This window comes from Setaria italica, chromosome III (assembly GCF_000263155.2).
Source record: "Setaria italica strain Yugu1 chromosome III, Setaria_italica_v2.0, whole genome shotgun sequence".
Classification (NCBI taxonomy): domain Eukaryota; kingdom Viridiplantae; phylum Streptophyta; class Magnoliopsida; order Poales; family Poaceae; genus Setaria; species Setaria italica.
Genome location: NC_028452.1, coordinates 49,500,692 through 49,518,936, shown reverse-complemented (window position 1 = coordinate 49,518,936; position 18,245 = coordinate 49,500,692). Strand labels below are relative to the sequence as shown.

The following is an 18,245-nucleotide window of genomic DNA, read 5'->3' as shown; positions in this document are numbered from 1 at the left end:
GCTAGCTAACCAACCAAACTAGTCTATCCAGCGCCTATCCTTGCCAAGCTAGGCAACACAGTAGCTAGCAAGCATACCAAACGTGCCCTTAGCTGCTGTGCTAGTGATTGACTTTGAAAAAAATCAATTTTATAAGAGTAAAAGTCATGCATTTTGATTGACTATTTACGCACCTCGTGACATGACTGTAGAAACGACATAACTTTAACAAAATAACCGTGCTACCATAATGAGTAATAAATCTTAAAAAACAATTAATACTTTCAACCACTCTGAGTAGGTGAAACCAAAGATACTCTATTTAAACCACAAAATATTAATAAAGTGATTTTCATTATCATACGCCTCTACCTAGAATATTTTCAGTACCAAGCCACTCACTTAATAAAATGCTTAAAAATAAAAATAACATGTACTCCTTCCGTCCCAAATTATAGGTCGTTTTGAAGTTTCTAAATCCATAATTTTTACTATGCATCCAGATATAATATATATCTAGGTGTATAGAAAAATCTATGAATAAAAAAAAGCTAAAACGACCTATAATTTGGGACGAGGGAGTATGTGTATATAAATAGTTTGTGTTCTCGCTAACTGAGCATTCGCGTTAGAACTGTTTTGAAAAAAATAGAAAGGGGGTGTTTGGATACGAGGTGTTAAATTTTAACAGTGTCACATCGGATGTTCGGATGCTAATTAGGAGAATTAAACATGAGCTAATTATAAAACTAATTGCAGAACCCTGTGCTAATTCGCGAGGCGAATCTATTAAGCCTAATTAATCTATCATTAGCAAATGGTTACTGTAGCACCATATTGTCAAATCATGGACTAATTAGGCTTAATAGATTCGTCTCGCGAATTACACTCCATCTGTGCAATTAGTTTTATAATTAGCCTATATTTAATACTTCTAATTAGCATCCAAACATCCGATGTGACGGGTGTTAAATTTTAACACCCTATTGCCAAACAGCCCCGTAGTCATGAAAGTAGTTTCTCCGCTCCATCAAGGGAATAAAGGGTTTATTGACTTTGCTAGATTGATAAGCTAGAGAGGTAGTCGAGAAATTGGTAGTTATGGTTGGAAAATCATCCTTGTAAAGTATTTTTAAAAAGGAACGTATCTGGTGCAAACCATCTACCCTTTTAAAAAGTGCGAAGAAATGTGGAGACAACAATTGAATCTAGAAGAGACGGTACATGAAAAACAACATTGATGTGTTTTGGTGTCTCGTGCAGTTTTCTTGGACAATTGAGTACAACATCTCTCAGATGTAAGTCCACTTTTGATATATCTCCATATAATATGTACATGGATACAAAATTCGCTATATCCGTTCATGGCGACTGAAGTTGTGACTGCTAAACCAATCAGCTTTACGGAAAAGAAAACCTCTTCGGTGGTTTTGCTTATCACGCGAGATCTTGCCTTAACAAGAATAGTTCTAGTGCTCCCGTAGCATCACATGCTCCCATGCCCTGGAGCGTTGCGCATCCTTGGATGCACATGGTGCAGCTAGGGGACGCTTGCTGGAGTTCATGAGAAGAGAAAAGGGGATGATGATGAGAGTGAGAGGAGAGATGAGTAAAAATTTATTACGGTACCTCGTACGGAACTGTACATTAATATTTTTTTTTAAACATGATGTCTTACTGATATGGCAGTACAGACGGTGTTCGTGGATATCATGAGTTGAGAGCGTCTTTATTAATTCATTGTGAAAACGTAAACTCTAAACCCGAAGACATTTACGTTTCCGCACGGCGCAGGCGCACCCTCTCGTCCATCTTACAGGCGCAAATCCCCTCCCCTACGGCCCTACCGGCCAGAGTTCTTCTCCACAGCCAGAGACGCCTTCTCCGTCCGGCCTCCGGCGTCCGTGCTCAAAGAACAGCTCTCTCTTCTCTCCTCCGACGATTCGTGCCCGTCCTGGTGGGTGGTGGTAGACGGCCGGCGACGAGGTGGGTCCTCCTCCTCCTCCTCCTGCTCCTGCTCCTCGTTCCTCTCTCGGATTGAGGCATGGTGGTGGCTGGGTTAGGGTTTCTGGTTCGGGGTCGTCGGGGGAGGGCTCCATGGCCGGCGGGCGGGCTTAGAGGAGCGTCCCGCGGCGGCGGCGGATCGAGGGTGGCGAGGTGAGGCGGCGTGGGCGCCGCGGGCGGCGGACGGCTACCGGCAGGAAGGGCGGACGGCGGGGTCGAGCTACTTGAGGGTGGCTTGTGGGTGGCGCGGCCGGCGGCGCCATTGTCAGAGGCATCATATATATGAATTAGCATAGTGGCATGCTGGTCCTGTGTGGAGTGCTCTGTTTTGCCCATTGTGGTACTTGGGGCAATTTTTTGCCCTTCAGCGCTGGTGATTGCGCATGAGATTGATTGTGTGATTGGCACTCTTCTGCCTAGTGTTTTCCCTATCTTTGAGAGATGCATTCAGCAGACTAGCGCAATGGTGATGGTGATATAACTGGAAACAGAAGCCCCTCACGGCCTCACTGAAATTCATCTGCTTCAGTTTTTTTTTTCTTAATGCTTTTCTCCAGTCCAAATGCTGTACCATAACATGCCTCATGTAACACCCTAATCCCAAGATGAAAAAAAATAGAGCAGAAACTGCTGGCCCTGTAGTAATTGAGCAAGTATCAAGCTGCTATTTTGTGGTTACATGAACCTTTCTGAACTTCAGTTTATTTTGCTGGAATTTGGAGCTAATTTGAGTCAAACTTTAGCACTTCTTAGTTAACAGCTTGGGTCAGCTAGGCATTATATCACACAAGAATTCTGTATCCTAACATAGAGATGCTACGCAGCCATGCTAAGTTTCTCTTTTACTCTGATTTTGCTATATCAATCTTGGCTCTGTTACTTCATGATCATCCAAAAAATGAAAAGAAAATACTAACCCTGGGCAGAATTCGTCACTTGGTGTGCTCCATTTGTAACATATGGAGCGCCCTTACCTTGGTACTGCATGGAACCAATTAAAGAGTTTTCACAACACCTACTAGCGCATTCCATCCGTACTTAGTTTGATTAGGTCTTTTTTGTTTAGCAAGCAGGGTCACTTTAGACGCAGTTTGTTTTCCAGAATTTGGTGGCTCAACTGAATTCCCCCAAATCCTAGATTCGTTCCCGGTTACCGGGTCTGTTTCTGTAGTAATTGAGTTCAGGGGTATCATTCAGGGCTTCTAGTGATGGTTGATGTTCTGTTATCATTGGTTGCCTATGCTGGATTCTGCTGGTAATAATGTATGGTTGCACTGTTCGGAGCATTGGCATACGGAATAGGCCTGTCAATGCCTTACCCATGCTGTTTATTCAGGCGTGCAAGCCTGGTACCTACTTATCTTGTCAGAGGCGTCATATAGGGAACTAGCATAGTGGTATGCTGGTCCTGTCTCTGTAGTGCTCTGTTTTGCCATTTGTGGTACTGGCAGTTTTTGCGCGCTTTAGCACTGGTAACTGTACATGAGATTGATTCTATGATTGGCAGTCTTCTGCCTATGGCTTTCCCTATCTTTGTGAGATGCCTCTAGCAGACTAGCACAATGTGGATGGTGATACAAGTGGAGACAAAAGCCCCTCACTGAAACTCATCTGCTTCAGTTTTTTTCTTCAAGCTTTTCTCCAGTCCAAATGTCTCATGTAACACCCTAATCCCCAGATGGGGTTGGAGAGCAGAGACTGCTGCCTCTGTTTTGATAATTGGGCAAGTATCGAACTGCTATTTTTTCATTACATGAACCTTTCTAAACTTCCAAGTTTGTATTGCTGGACTTTGGAACCAATTTGAGTTAAACTTTAGCACTGCTTAGTTCACAGCTTGGGTCAGCTAGGCATTATATCACATAAGAATTCTGTATCCTAACATAGAGGTGATATACACCCTTGCTAAGTTTCTCTTTTACTCTCATTTTGCTATGTCAATCTTGGCTAACCTTTATGAACATGCAAAAAAGGGAAAAGAAAATACTTAGTACTAACCCTAGGCAGAATTCTTCACTTGTTGAGCTCGATTTAGAACATATGGAACGACCTTACCTTGGTACTGCATCGAACCAATTAAAGAGTTTTCTCAACATAAAATGTCGCTTGCAAAAAAAAAGTACTTTACACATGACATGTAACTTAAGCATTGGAAAGAAGAGAAGAAACCGGTCCAATTCTTTATGATGATATCATAGGTCGTCATGCATGTCTGTTGATGTTTTCATAATCATGGGATCAAACATGTTTGTGTGGTTGAATATGTAGATATATAGTAGTGTCAGTTTCTAGGAACTGGGATAAATTGAATATCATGTTAATTCATTGCAGAACCATTTCAATTTACCTTGTTACACATTTGTTGTTACATTTCTGCTTATCTAAATTTCAGGTGAAGATGCACTTCAGGTAGATCAAGCTCCAATCTGATGGATTCTGATGAAAAGAAGTTTGGAAAAGGTATGATTTTTGTAAGACTCAGAAAACTAAATGTGTAGTTGTAGACAAAGAAAGAATTAGAAAAAAAATTCATTAATATGGGTTGTTGCCCTTTTTTTGGGTTCCTGACTCCTGAGCTCGTGCATAAGCGATATGATAAGACCTAAATTCTAACCATAGATTACAAAATGGAAAAATGCCTGTCCTCAGCTGGCACAAACTGCCTCCCAGTTGTCATTACCACTTTCACACGACCAAGTGGCACCATCCTCAAAATTCTGATTGTGGAACTGGTATTATGGACCAGAATTGGCTGGTTATACTTATACTCCGCTGGCACAAAGCAACAAACTGCCTCCCAGTTGCCATTACCACTTTTATACGGACCAAGTGGCACCACCTGAAAATTCTGATTGTGGGGCTGGTATTATGGACCACAATAAATTTATTTGATGGAAACATAGAATTATTCTTTAATTCATATAATTTAAATGCAAAAGTTTTGGATTTCGAATCTCCAATTTATCAGTAATGAATCTGAAATCCTAATAGTCATATGCTTAGAATTTAAATGCAAAACTTTTGGGCTGATGTCTTTTTTACCAGTCTAGGTTGGTATATCTGGTAAAAAGACATGAAGTTAAAATGCAAAACTTTTTACTTGATTTTGGCTTATTCGTAGTTTAACAGTATGTTCTGTTGGACAGTATGTATCTTGTGATGTGGCACACAGGAAGCTGCTCTCTGAACCTTAATAATGCATCTAGTGTTTGTTGTAATCTAGAATGAATTTTGCTACATAAACTTGGCCCTACTGTGCATGTTTGAGTCTTCTTAGACTGCTTTATTCTTAATATAGTGATGTGCAGTTCTCTTGCACGTTTGGAAAAAAAGAAGTTTGTTACATGGTTTTATACATCTATCTTTTTTCGAACCCTGTTTGTCTGCTATGCACACATTCAAATAATATGATTTCTGCATTTCAGGGCCTAGGGAGCTCACTGGTGCTGTTGATTTAATCAACCACTACAAACTGCTGCCGCACCATGATTTCTTTTGCAAGAAACCTTTGCCACCGGCAATCTCAGATACACATTATCTTCACAATGTTGTGGGAGACACTGAAATTCGCAAAGGAGAAGGGATGGAGCTGGATCAACTTGTTCAGAATGCATATATGAGGGATAAGCCTGCTTTTATTCAGCCCTTTGATATGGAAATACTGGGGCAAGCATTCCAGCTTCGAGAAACAGCTCCAGTAGATTTGCCCTCTGTAAGATCCTTTCTATCATCCCAGTTCCCATATTATGTTATTGGATTTGCTCATTGTACTGTTTACAACATTTATCATATCAACAGGCTGAAAAGGGTATACCTACTATTTCGGGTAAACCGAAAAGTGAGTCCAAGGACAAAGAGAAGAAACATAAAAAGCACAAAGACAAAGACCGGGATAAAGACAAGGAGCATAAGAAGCATAAACATCGGCATAAAGATCGGAGTAAGGACAAAGATAAAGACAAGGACAAGGATAAGAAAAAGGATAAAAGTGTGCATCATGATTCTGCAGGCGATCATTCAAAGAAACATCATGATAAGGTGGGTTCATTTTCTGATTGTTATAGCTCCAAGTCTTTATCCATCCTGTCAAACTATGTACCTTATGATGGGCAATGTCCACGAATTGTATCAGAAGAGGAAGCATGAGGGAAATGAGGATTCGGCGGATGTGCATAAGCACAAGAAGAGCAAGGTAGTACATTGTCATTGTTTCCTTGCTGGTGAGCATATTTTCTTTTTATTAACGTGGCTGATCAACTCATGGCAGCACAAGAGTTCCAAAACCGATGAAATGGGGAATGGACTTAGCTAACTACACTTCCTAGTTCTAGTTGTCAATCCTTGTAATTTGCTGTTAAAAGGGAACTCCGATGGTTCCTGTCATAAAAACACTGTGCAGAATACTGGTACGTGCTTCTTTACTTCATTATTGGATTCAGTTTGTTTTTCCTATAACTTTGCTTTGATTTTGTATGTTCAAGGATAATTCGGTTGCATAGCTTTATCGTACTTTTGGGTGCTTTATGTTTATTGGTTAAAACATGAAGATACAAATGTTTCAGTTAGGGCAAGGGCAATGGTAATGGCCCAACTGCACCTTAAGGTGGGTCCCAGACAAAATCGGCAATAGTTGATGCCCGTGACACAATGTGTGAGTCTTAACGCAGGACCCATGCTACAATAAAAAAACAGCAACCTTCCCAACCGTCCCTATCCTCTCCCATCGTCCCCCCCTGTCCCTCTTGCACGCTCTGATGCTCGTTCCCCTCCATCAGAAGCCAAATCCTCTAGATCCTCTCTCCACAACAAGACACATAGCTATATTGTTTGCTGGAATCGGAGCTTCAACTATCGGACCGAGTTGCCCTCCTGCTGAATCGAGCACCACTTTCTTCTCTCTGCTCGGTGGAGGAGATTCAGAGGAGGGAGCGAGTAGAGCAGAGACTGGTAGGGCCATGGGCGTGGGCATGGCCGAGCTGGGTACGCGCTAGGCGCTTGCGAAGAGGTTTGCTTGGCCAGCTCCGCGTGCCGCCTTGTCTGCCCTTGGGTATCGTGGAGCTCGAAGGTCGCAAGCCCTTCCAAAGCTCGTGTCGTCGGGTAAGTCCTCGTCCCCGCATGGGCATCGAGTTCTCGGCAAGAACAGCTCTCCATTGAGCTCGCCATGGCGCAAGGGCAAACGCGGCGAGCTCCCGGTAGTGGCGCGAATACAACAGCCGCACACGAGATGGAGGGAGAGGGAGAGAAGAAGAGAGAGAAAATATTTTTTTTTATTGCTTATGTTCAGCCTTAAGCTTACGACGCACCTTAAGGAATCTTTTCCTATGGTGCAATCCTACAATGCATGTTGCTTTCAAACAGTGTTGCATTTATTGCCTAATGCTAACTTTGTGCAACATTTTGGCTGCCCTTAGAGGTGCATTGTTAGCTTGTGCTTTTAAGCCAGTTTCAGAGGTTATATCTATTGTTAAGCTTAATTGATGAATAGTTCGACACTCGGTGACTTTATTTGTCCATGAGGTTGATAAGACTTGCCTTTTGCTTGATATCCATAACATCCTAACATTAGTCTCCCATTATTTTTATCTGCATCTCTGGAACATCTGAATATGCAATGGCAGAGAGTTACACAGATTCTTTATGGACACTTAATTTTGACTGTTAACCTTTTCCTTCGTGGTTCACGCTCACATGCTAAAATGGCAGTTATATCTTGTACTATGTTCCTTTGATGATTGGCCCTAGCGAGTAGCGACACAACCTTGATGAATTTGCTAAGATGCCTTACATCATGGTCTGACTTTCATCATAGTGAAGCGGTACGCTAAACCATAACACATACCAATTGTTATGGATCATAGTAAAATATGTCTAAGAAAATGCTTTGTACCGCACTTGTAACTTGTGTATGCATAAAAAACATGTCCATTGCAAGTCACCGGTAACGGGTATTTTTTCAAATACACTGTAAATCACTGTATTCTGAAGAATATGCTAACTTTTATGCTTATTTGCATGGTGCAGGTATCATGAACTGAACCTGTTTGATAAGAACACCATAATGAGGCCGTCTTGCGGCGTCCATTCTGAGGGAAATTTGAATTTGTTAATAGGTGACTAATCCATTGTAGCATTGTGACTCTGTTCCTCCCTGAAGAACAAGTGGATGTAGGAACGCTTGAAAGGACTTGTGATGAGATTTTTTTTCCCGATTGGTAGGGCTAATGCACTCTTCAAAATTAGGCTTCTGATTGAACTCCAGATGTAGCATGAGTACATTTGAGTAGTGGTGGACGGAGATTGAGTGTGCGGTCCACAGATAGTAGTTCATAGCATGGAATGAAACCATTTATGTGTTATTCGCGCCGATCTTGATTCGTAGAGAGTAGAATGATGATTTTCTGTTTAACCAGTAGCTAATGTTGGCCATCAAGTGTGCTTCGGGCTGATCTAAGTGGAAGATGAGCCCAATGCTCTTTTGTTTAACCGTGAAGAAGATTTCATTAATGATGAATGTATTGCAAAGTATAGTTACTAGCTAGTTTGTGTCTTGATGCTGCATTTCTTGTAGTATCTCGAACCAACTTGCAAAGATGGTTTTCTTTTAATACTCAGGATGTTAATCCAAATCATAGGCAGTTTTCAGAGATGAGGCTGAATTCGCCCCATTGAGCATGCAGTGGTGCTTGGCGCACCGGGCATTGTCGATGTATTGCCTGAATGAGGATTTCCTGTCTTGTATTGTCTGTGTTGTCCTGCATGAAAATTCCAATGCCTGCTTTCCTCGATCTGTTACCTCTGGTATCTTGCTCTCGCTGCATCTGCGTGTACCCGTACACCATCCGGAGGAGCCTGGTTGTGTATGGGCGTTGCTGGTTGCGTCCTTGTAGGTGGATTGGTGGTGTTGTTTTGCTGATCTTCAAGGGAGAATCTAGTGATAGTGTGTGGATGTCCAGGTCTTCTTGTTGAATCTTTGGTCCTTCATTCCTCGCTTTCCGGATGAACCAAAGGGTGGTGAAGATTGCAATCATTTTGTGACATGGAATAATACTACATCGATTTTCTACTGCTACTAGTACGAGTTATGCACATCTGTGATTGTACACCCAGTCAAGATGATCATGGCATAAATTTTGCGCATCTGAACTATACACTCAATAGGTTTACATTGCGACACACAGAATTTACAAACTCATTAACACAAATCCAAATACACAATCCATCCTGGCAAAAGAACCTTCGGTTATTAGCTAGGATGTGTCACTTTTGGAGCTAGAAGAAGGCAGCATGTGGGTGACAGCATTGCCAGATTGTCATTGTTTTCTCCATAGAGTAAAACACTGATTATTCTTAAACAGCAATAAGAATAAAATCATTATCACAACCATGTCAAAGCCAGCCTTAACTGAAAAAAAAAGGAAAGGTGAACACACTATGATACTCCACTGAGAGCCTGAAACCAAAAAAAACGTGGACAAGATCTGCAAAATTGAATCACATTCATAGCTAATCCTGTAAATGTAAAGCGTACGTAGTATCTACCAATAGCATTTCTGTACCAATTTAAAAGTAGTCAAGCCTGGGCATGCTTTTAGCTGATCCTAGCTACATAATACAAAATAGTTTATCAGACTGTACCCAGTGCTATTAACAAAAGCAAAAAGCCTATGCTGTTCCATATGCAGCCTCTAAAATGTCCAACAGTTTAAATAGATTTTCTGCTGCCAAAACAATAGTATAATAGAAGCTCAAGAACAAGGAGGAATGGTATTCGATAAAGGACACTAACTTTTGGATGTTAATTATATAGGCAAAAGTAAAAGTAACCAGAACTAAGCATTGGGTTTCCAAGAGAAAATTAGAAGCCTAGTTTCAGACATGAAGTTACTTTATGCTGAATTTTTTTGGTTCAGGTCATTACTGGAGATGCATTTCTAGAGAAATATGGAGATCGCAGCGATACAATAACAGTAAATTATCAAAAAAGATCACACACTGCGACTTCAACTGTAAGCTGACACGCTCAATAAGCAAAGCAACTTATTCAATACAAACCATGTATTGTCAATTTTGCATCAGAACTCCCTGACTCCCTCCTGAACTGCACGTAGCTCCTGGACTGAAACGACAATTAATTAAACCTTAGTTAATCAAAATTAACTTCATTGACTAAAAATTTAGCTAGATTGACTAAAAATGTTTCAGGAATTTGATTGAGATGGAGGCAGGAATTTGGCATCTTGTTCGTTTCTTCATAAACTCTGCTCTCTTGCGTTGTCTGAACTCTGAATCTCTGAGAGCAGGCAGGTTTCAGGATTCTTGGGTGTTTGGTTCCACGGACTAAAATTTAGTCCCTATCACATCGAATGTAGATACTAATTAGGAGTATTAAACATAGACTAATTACAAAATCAATTGCACAGATGGAGGCTAATTCGCGATACGAATCTATTAAGTCTAATTAATTCTTTTAGAAATCCGTGGATCTAGCCATCTATTTGAGGTAAAATGTTTCATGAATTTGACTGAGATGGAGACAGGTAAAAAAAAGGAATTTTGCATAACCAATCCCATTTGTTTTTACAGATAGTATAAAGCAACCAAATTAATGGAACAAACATTTACATGTTCTTTTTACAGGTACAATACCATAGTTTACATGCTAGCCATAGTATTTACAGGTTTCAATGGTACAACAAGCATTTCCATTTCCATATTGGCTTGGCAGTTTATTTTACAACACACAGCAGCAGAAGCTGAGGCAGTAGAAGGGAGCAACCAGTCGAGGCGCAATGTGTCGGTATCAGAACAGAAGTTGAAATGGGCCACGGGCATGAAACAGTTCGCGGTTGAGCTGTCACAAGCGTATAATGCTCCATCTTCTCCAGTACCTTAGCGGAGGAAAACATTGAATCGTAAATAAGATTGAACATCCAAAGCAAACGGATCAATGGAGCAAATGATGTATGATTGTCAAAAAAAAAAGAATCCTCAAGTTGTATACCAGTAGAAGCTTCACCTTGTTTGTTTCTCCTCAGGGATCCGAAGCGCAATTCAATTGATGTACCTCCAAGGGATATGGGCGATCTTTGGCCAGCTTATTCCGTCAGGTTCTCGGCAGTTCTTCGACAAGAGTTTACAATTGTATATGGTTATTTGCTTGAGGGAACTTGGCAGATCCGGTAAGGATGATATGTTTGGGCACTCCGCAATTTCAAGCTTCTCCATACAGGAGAGGTCCTTCATATTTTTTGGCAGTGACTGAATTCTGCATTCAGAAATTACCAGCTCCTTGACAGACGTAAAATTTGCAGATGCCTCAAAGAAAATAGATGTCTCGTTGCAACTTTGGATTTGGACCTGCTCTGGACCTGTACAGCCTTCAGCTGAGAGCAAGTGGTTGAAGATATCAGATCTGCTAACACAGAGTGATTTCTGGACACAGCACTGCGAGATGGATCCCGCAGACAGCTTCGGGACATCTACCAACCCTACATCCTGAAGTTGCAGCGAAGACAATCCTTCAAGCATGCATAAATCCGGAACATTATGTAACTGCAATGATTCGAGGGAGGTTAGATGGCCAATTGACAAGGATGCAGAGCTTCTACACCTATACATGTGCAGATGTTTCAGATGTGTCAATCCATTGCTTAAGAAATCAGCTGCAAGCACACAGCCATCTATGCTAAGCGTCTCAAGAGACAACGGCATAGATTCTGCTCCGCATGTCAGCTCTAAGGACGGGCAGCACTCAATAGAAACTTCGGTAACAAAGGTAGCCGCTCGCAATCCCCCTAATGATCTGAGACACCAGCAAGAATCAATCCGCAAGTCGTCAAGTGCTGTCAAATGTTGGAAGACCTCTTCTGATGGAAGTGCAGTTAAAGTCATTATCCTTGTTAGTGACAGTCTTCTTAGTAAAGTGAGGCTGCCTAGGCAAACTCCTAAAGCGCCATTTGTAATACTGCATGAAGAAAGACACAGGTGATTCAGAGTTGATGGCAGAAGCAACTGTTGCCCAATATTAGTCCCGTACAAGAGTTCTATTCTCTGCTCGTGGCAACATAACCATGCCTTGATGATTGTTTCTTTATCATATTCTTCATCTTTTTCTTGTTCAAGGGTCCTGCTGATGGTCTGAAGATGTTGGGATATATCAGCATCCACCAATGGCGTCAGTTGCTTCAAAAATGAATGTTCTTCATGAAGGTCCCTCTTAATCACTGGATATGATCCTGAATCCAACTCCCAGATTAAACAAAGCTGAGACACCAATTGCTCTGGCATCACAATCTTTTCTCTCTTATCATGTTCTCTCATCTCGTTGCTGGAGATAAACATAAGCAGCGGGCATCCTTTAATTGATACATATGTAATGCCTTCTGGCAGACGAGGTAATGTCTTCAGGTTTGGTACGTCCGAGATCACCAGTCTGGAGCAATGCCTAAAGACCTCGGTGTTGAGTGGTAGACCTTCTAACGCAGTGCAATCATGAAGTCGAAAGAAGTCCAAATTGTCAAAATATGAACCCTCTAGTAACCAGCTTGGGTATCTGTGAGATTTGTAACCCTCGATTGCAAGGCCCTCCAACTGAGCCGGTGGCCTCAGACCTTCTAGAATGTCCAGATGTAAACTATCCTCAGCATGCGAGTCACTCTCACTGCTCCAGATAAGATCCAAATGTTTAAGATACCTTTTCTTATGCAGCATCATCTCTGCAGCTTCATCCTTTCTAGTGACATTCTCGAGATGTGTAATAGATAACCTGCCACCAAGCCCATTCATGTCCCTCAGCTGTCGCGGCTCATATCCTTTCTGCTTTTGCACACGGAATTCATCAAGATTTTGAAGCGAAGTTAGCTTGCCTATGTAAGGAATTTGAGGCAGCTCTGCAAAAGGGAACTTCACGTAGAATTCTCCATCATGATATAGTTCAAAACTTAGTAACTTACTTAAATTGCATAGTTTCTTAGGCAAACTCTGAACTCTGTAACTGAACAGAAGGATCTGCAAGTGGTAAAGAGTGCACAAAGATGCAGGAAATTCTGATATTGTGGTTTGAATGACGTTCAAATACCGAAGGTGCTTCAACTCACCAACAGATTCAGGTAATTTTTCTTTGTTGTAAAAGCACATATAGAGAACACGTAGCCTCTTCAGATTCTGCAGTACCTGATGGAAAACATCATCTGCATCATCCACCAGACGACCAATACAGATAACAGTGCGCAGATGGCGTAGCTTGCAGATACTTTGCTTATGCTGCTTCATGCTCTTAACATGGACTGAGAGATGCCGAACGGTGCAGGGTATTTCTGCCATATCATCATCTTCTAATCTGAAGCAATCATCTCTGGAGAGTTTTTCTGCCAAATCATGTAAGAGGTCATGCATGATATAACATCCAAAACCAAATCTATCAGAACCTGGTTGCAAGAATGAACAAGCGATCAACTCATTCAGGTAATTGCTGCCGATATCTTTCATTCTTCTGCTCTGGCTACTCAAATCGATAAAACCCTCTGCTGTCCAGAGGTGAACCAACTCCCGATCATTATACTTGTGCCCTTTTGGAAATAAACTGCAATACAGAAAGCACCTCTGCAGACGAGGATCTAACTTCTCGTAACTCCACAGCAGAGCTCTCATAGGCTCACTTAAGTTGTCACTCCTTAGAGCCGCTGTCCATGTAGTAACATCCTTTTTCCTACTCAACTGTGAACCCACAGTTTTTGCTGCCAAGGGAGATTGTCCAAGCCTTCTAGCTATCTTCTTTGCAATCTCTTCGAGGTTCATACGCAACTGCGCGTCTCTGATTTCAGCTCCAGAGAAGGCATGTTCTCTGAGGAGTGTCAAGAATGCAGAATCTTCCATGTCTTGTAAATCAAACACCTCGTGGCAGCAAAGAGCAGCTGGAAATACATTGCGCCGAGAAGTCACAAGAATTTTGCTTCCCCTCTGCTTAGAAGCTAGGGGAGCTAGAAGTTGCTCCCAGTCCCTTTCCACATTGGATTCATCAAACCACACATCATCCAATACAAGCAGGAATCTCTCTGATTTTTGCAGAATGTCCCTTAACTTGTACTGGAGAGTATCAATGTTATCCACGATTGGGCACTCCCCCTTTTCTGCGGACTCGATAATCTCCCGTGTGTGGCGACGGACATCGAGTTTGCGTGAGATGCAAACCCACATCCTTTTACCAAAGTATTCCTCTACCCTCTTGTCATTGTAAACATATTGTGCCAAGGTGGATTTACCCATGCCTCCAAGCCCAACAATGGCCAAACTTGAGATCCTTGCTGAACCAGACCCAGAAGAAGCCTCATCATTTAAAAGAAATTGTATTATGCGATCGCGCTCCGTGTCGCGGCCCAACACCTTGGAAGTGGGAAATGATGTTGTTGCAGTTGCAGTTCCCTGTGACTGCGAACTATCTCCCACAGCCGGCAAGACGCCAAGCTGCTGGCGGAAGCTCTTGGCCTTCACCAGGATGTCCTTCAGCTCATTGACCTGACGAAGAAGCCTTCTGTTCCCTGGGTGCAAGTTGGCAAGCCTGCCCGGCGGCCATGAGCCGCCGCAGGCCATGGCAGCCCACTTGCTCTGCTTCGCGTTGCGCTTGAGGTTGTTGTACTCGTGCTCATCCAGCACGTCCTCGGCGTTGTAGAAGGCCGCTTTGAGGTCCTGGAGCCATTTCTCCAGCTTGCCCCTGTGAGGGCTCTTCTCCGCCGCCTCGATCACCAGCTCGAACTGGGGCAGGATGGTGCTCTCCAGTTCTTGGAGCTCACGCGACATGTCCATGCCAAGGTAGGTTGAGGCGTCGGCGAGGAGCTTATTGGCAATTGGCGATGCCACCCATCGTAGGCTGGCCAACGCCATCGTCACCATGAGCTTTTCATGAGCCATCTCTCCGTGCTACTATCCGCTTCTTTTTTTCTTTCTGGATGACAGAATACTGCCAGAAAGAAAACACACAGGAAATTGAGCACCGGCAAAGCACGATAGAAAGTTAACATTCCCGTGAAAGTGAGCGGATGACCGAGCTGGAGCCCGAACCTGAAAAGGCAAAACGCCCCTCGCCGACGGCCCCCGTCGAGCAAGACACCGAGGCCGCCGGGGAGGGGGCGCATCCCTCGCCCCCGCCGGAGTCTAAGGAGCAGGCGGATACCGCTGCTGACGTGGAGGCGCCGGGGCCGGAGGAGCAGGCGGATGTCGCTGCCGGTGGGAAGGTGCGGAGGATGGAAGAGGAGGAAGGGGAGGATGAGGATGAATCCGAGGACGCGCTCTACGACGAGCAAGCACGGGACCAGGAACGCACAGACACTACACCAATCGATTTTTGATGGTACAAGGAAATTAGCGTGCTGGCGGGGCACCCGCCAGCACAAAGAATCATCAGGCCGGTGGGCAAGCGTCTGCTAGCACAGTGGCCACTATGCTGACGGGCGACGCAAGCACCCGCTAGCACATGTCACCCCATTTGTGCTGGCGGGTGACATAACCACCCGCCAACCCATATGTGCTGGCAGGCGACATAAGCCCACCGCCAGCATAGATAGTTGACCTGTGCTGGCGTTTGGCTTATGTCGCTCGCCAGCATAGAGAGACACTGTGCTGTGGTTGGCTTATGTCGCCCGCCATCATAGAGCATAGTATAAAAGCTCTTGCTCATCTTCCTCCCCAGGCAACCTTCCATTTTGGTGCTTGCCCGAGAGAAGCTCGGGAAAAGCTCAAAAACACCAAATCTAAGGGGAGAGGTTTTGCTCTTGATTTCCTTGGAGAAGTCCTTGGAGGAGGTGGCTATATAAGGTGAGTTTGTGCCATTCCAACCTTCATTAGCTTGTCATCTAGATCTAGATCTAGATCTAGGAGAGAGAGAGGAGGCAAGAGAGAGAAAAATAAGTGTAGAGAGATATAATACGAGGAAACACTACACACCCTAATGAGAGGGGTGACCTTTAATATACAGTCAATATGATTTGGTATACAAGGAATACAATCAAGTATACATGGAAAACTATAAAACAGCTATACACGGCTATACATTGCCTAATACCCACCTGCAGTCACAGCGGGAGGTTCCTGAACGCAAAGACTGGACCTAAAGTTAGTGAACAACTGTACCAGTATGCTTTTCATCGTGATGTCTGCGAACTGATGGGACGATGGCACATGAAGGACTCGGACTTCTCGGTAACGCATGCACATGCACATGCCTAGACGATTGATTCAGAGGTAGTACGTTTGTATTCTCTTCCCGGAGCTGAGTGATTAGTTTCCACGCTGTTGAAAATTGTGTTCGTTCATCGTGAATAAAATGGGTTACGCCAGCTCGGCATTTAAGTTGATGCATGCACATTATCATTACGAAAATGATGTCGACATGGACATGCATGTCTATCTATCCAACGCACATATAAATCCAGCGCTGCAGTGCCGGCATGTCAACCGAATTAATGACCGGTCACATGCATGTTGAAATAATTGAGCAATCAATCTATACGCTAACACTCTCCCAGCACAATCATCTGCCGCATGTGGTGTGTCATCGGATTCGCTTGTTGGGTGAGCCTATCGTTTCTCCCGTGCTCCACTGGCAGATGTACGTAGCCATTGTTCTCTAATTATGTGCTAGCACTGGTAGAGAACTGACTTTCGATCCACCCCCTTTTATCCCGGTTTAAAAGTGGCCCGGGACAAAAGGGGGTGCGGGGGGGTGCGGAAATTTGGAGGGGAGCATTAGTCCCGGTTGGTAATTGCAACCGGGACTAAAGGCCCCCCTTTAGTCCCGGTTGCAACGGCTAGCTGGGGGGCGTCGGTGGCCGGACCCTTTTATCCCGGTTGGATCCTCCAACCGGGATAAAAGGGTTAGTCCCGGTTGGTACCTCCAACCGGGATAAAAGGGTGTCCCTTTTATCCCGGTTGGATCCTCCAACCGGGACTAACTTTCCAACCGGGACAAAAGGTGTTTCCTTTTGTCTCGGTTGGAGTTTTTAACCGGGATAAAAACTCCCACTATATCCCGAGACAGAGACTTTCTTCTTCCTCCAGCCCGAGCAGTCCAGCACATTGATAGAGAGCTGAGCTTCACCTACTCTCCGGTGGTGCCCAAGCAAGGGAGGTGCTGCCCGAAGTTTTTTCCCTCATTTTCGTGGGAATTTGACTCAGCCAACAAGTGCTGCGAAGGTTTGCTACTTCATCCTCGTGTTATGCTTTGATTTATGCTTTGGAGATGGAAAGATTATTTGCTACAATGTGATGATGAAGTAGAAAAATGGAGAGGTATTTTGAGCTAGAATGTGAGGGAGATTGATGTGTCATATATAGTATGCATTATTTTAGTGGTTTAAAAATGATGCTACCTTGTCTAGATGGTTTATCTTATCAAATTCAATATGGTTTTTTAAATCCATATACTTGTTAAACTTGCATACCGTATTCATTTCTGAGATGATGTTCTCCGCCGAGTAGCAACGTATGTCAAGAAGGAGGTTCGATTCTACGAGAAAGAGTGGATACGGACATCGTGACCGTGTCCCCTTTTCCGTAGCATCTAACCTCTTTCATGACGAAGTGCGGTGCCGCCCAGCTGAGGACATCCTCGCGAGATGATCACGGGTCTTCAAGTTCAACAACTTCTGTAGTGGTAATGAAAGAATTTTTGTACATAGATGACTTCTGCTACTTGTTGAACTTGCATACCGTGTTCATTTCTGCTAAGATGTTCTCCGCCGAGTAGCAACGTATGTCAAGAAGGAGGTTCGATTCTACGAGAAAGAGTGGATACGGACATCGTGACCGTGTCCCCTTTTCCGTAGCATCTAACCTCTTTCATGACGAAGTGCGGTGCCGCCCAGCTGAGGACATCCTCGCGAGATGATCACGGTCTTCAAGTTGAACAACTTATGCAGTGTTTGGGACTTTAATTTAAATATGTGTATTTGGATCTTCATGTTGTTGTATTGTACCATGTTGTTTGGATCTTTAATCGATTTTCACGCGTAATCCATTGTCAAGTGTAATCCATTTTCGTGCGTAATACGATGCAGATGGACCGGCATTGGATGTATAATGCAGACAGACGGAGCAAGGTGTTATTGATGGCTTGCATTATTTTCTCGAAGTGGCAAAGCGAACAAGGCAGAGAATGGGTTCGTATGTTGTCCATGCTTCCAATGCAATACAGGAAGGAGTATCAAGGATTCTGAGGGACTATTCACAGCACTTGTTTAATACGGTTTCATTGCCTAACTTATTTGGTT

At 43.4% G+C, this 18,245-nt stretch overlaps 2 protein-coding genes across 3 annotated transcripts; one reads left to right on the top strand and one right to left on the bottom strand.

Moving 5' to 3' along the window:
- The first annotated feature begins 1,813 nt into the window (after positions 1 to 1,813).
- Positions 1,814 to 8,521, top strand: LOC101779318 (mediator of RNA polymerase II transcription subunit 19a). Its single transcript, XM_012844749.2, has 7 exons — positions 1,814 to 1,965; positions 4,376 to 4,443; positions 5,409 to 5,695; positions 5,782 to 6,021; positions 6,116 to 6,175; positions 6,251 to 6,389; positions 8,005 to 8,521. The coding sequence occupies exons 2-6, from the start codon at positions 4,413 to 4,415 to the stop codon at positions 6,293 to 6,295; spliced, it is 663 nt and encodes a 220-aa protein (XP_012700203.1). The 5' UTR covers positions 1,814 to 1,965; positions 4,376 to 4,412; the 3' UTR covers positions 6,296 to 6,389; positions 8,005 to 8,521.
- A 2,000-nt stretch (positions 8,522 to 10,521) lies between these two features.
- On the bottom strand, positions 10,522 to 15,438 carry LOC101778909 (putative disease resistance protein At3g14460). Of its 2 annotated transcripts, none has more exons than XR_001163619.3 (3): positions 15,040 to 15,438; positions 10,985 to 14,938; positions 10,522 to 10,871 (listed from the first exon to the last, which is right to left on the bottom strand). XR_001163619.3 is itself a non-coding variant. In XM_012844748.3 (3 exons), the coding sequence occupies exon 2, from the start codon at positions 14,887 to 14,889 to the stop codon at positions 11,035 to 11,037; it is 3,855 nt and encodes a 1,284-aa protein (XP_012700202.1). In that variant the 5' UTR covers positions 14,890 to 14,938; positions 15,040 to 15,436; the 3' UTR covers positions 10,522 to 10,871; positions 11,000 to 11,034. The 2 variants fall into 2 exon arrangements, 1 of the variants encoding a protein (XP_012700202.1); XM_012844748.3 differs by having other exon boundaries at positions 11,000 to 14,938; positions 15,040 to 15,436.
- Between the last annotated feature and the right edge of the window lie 2,807 nt (positions 15,439 to 18,245).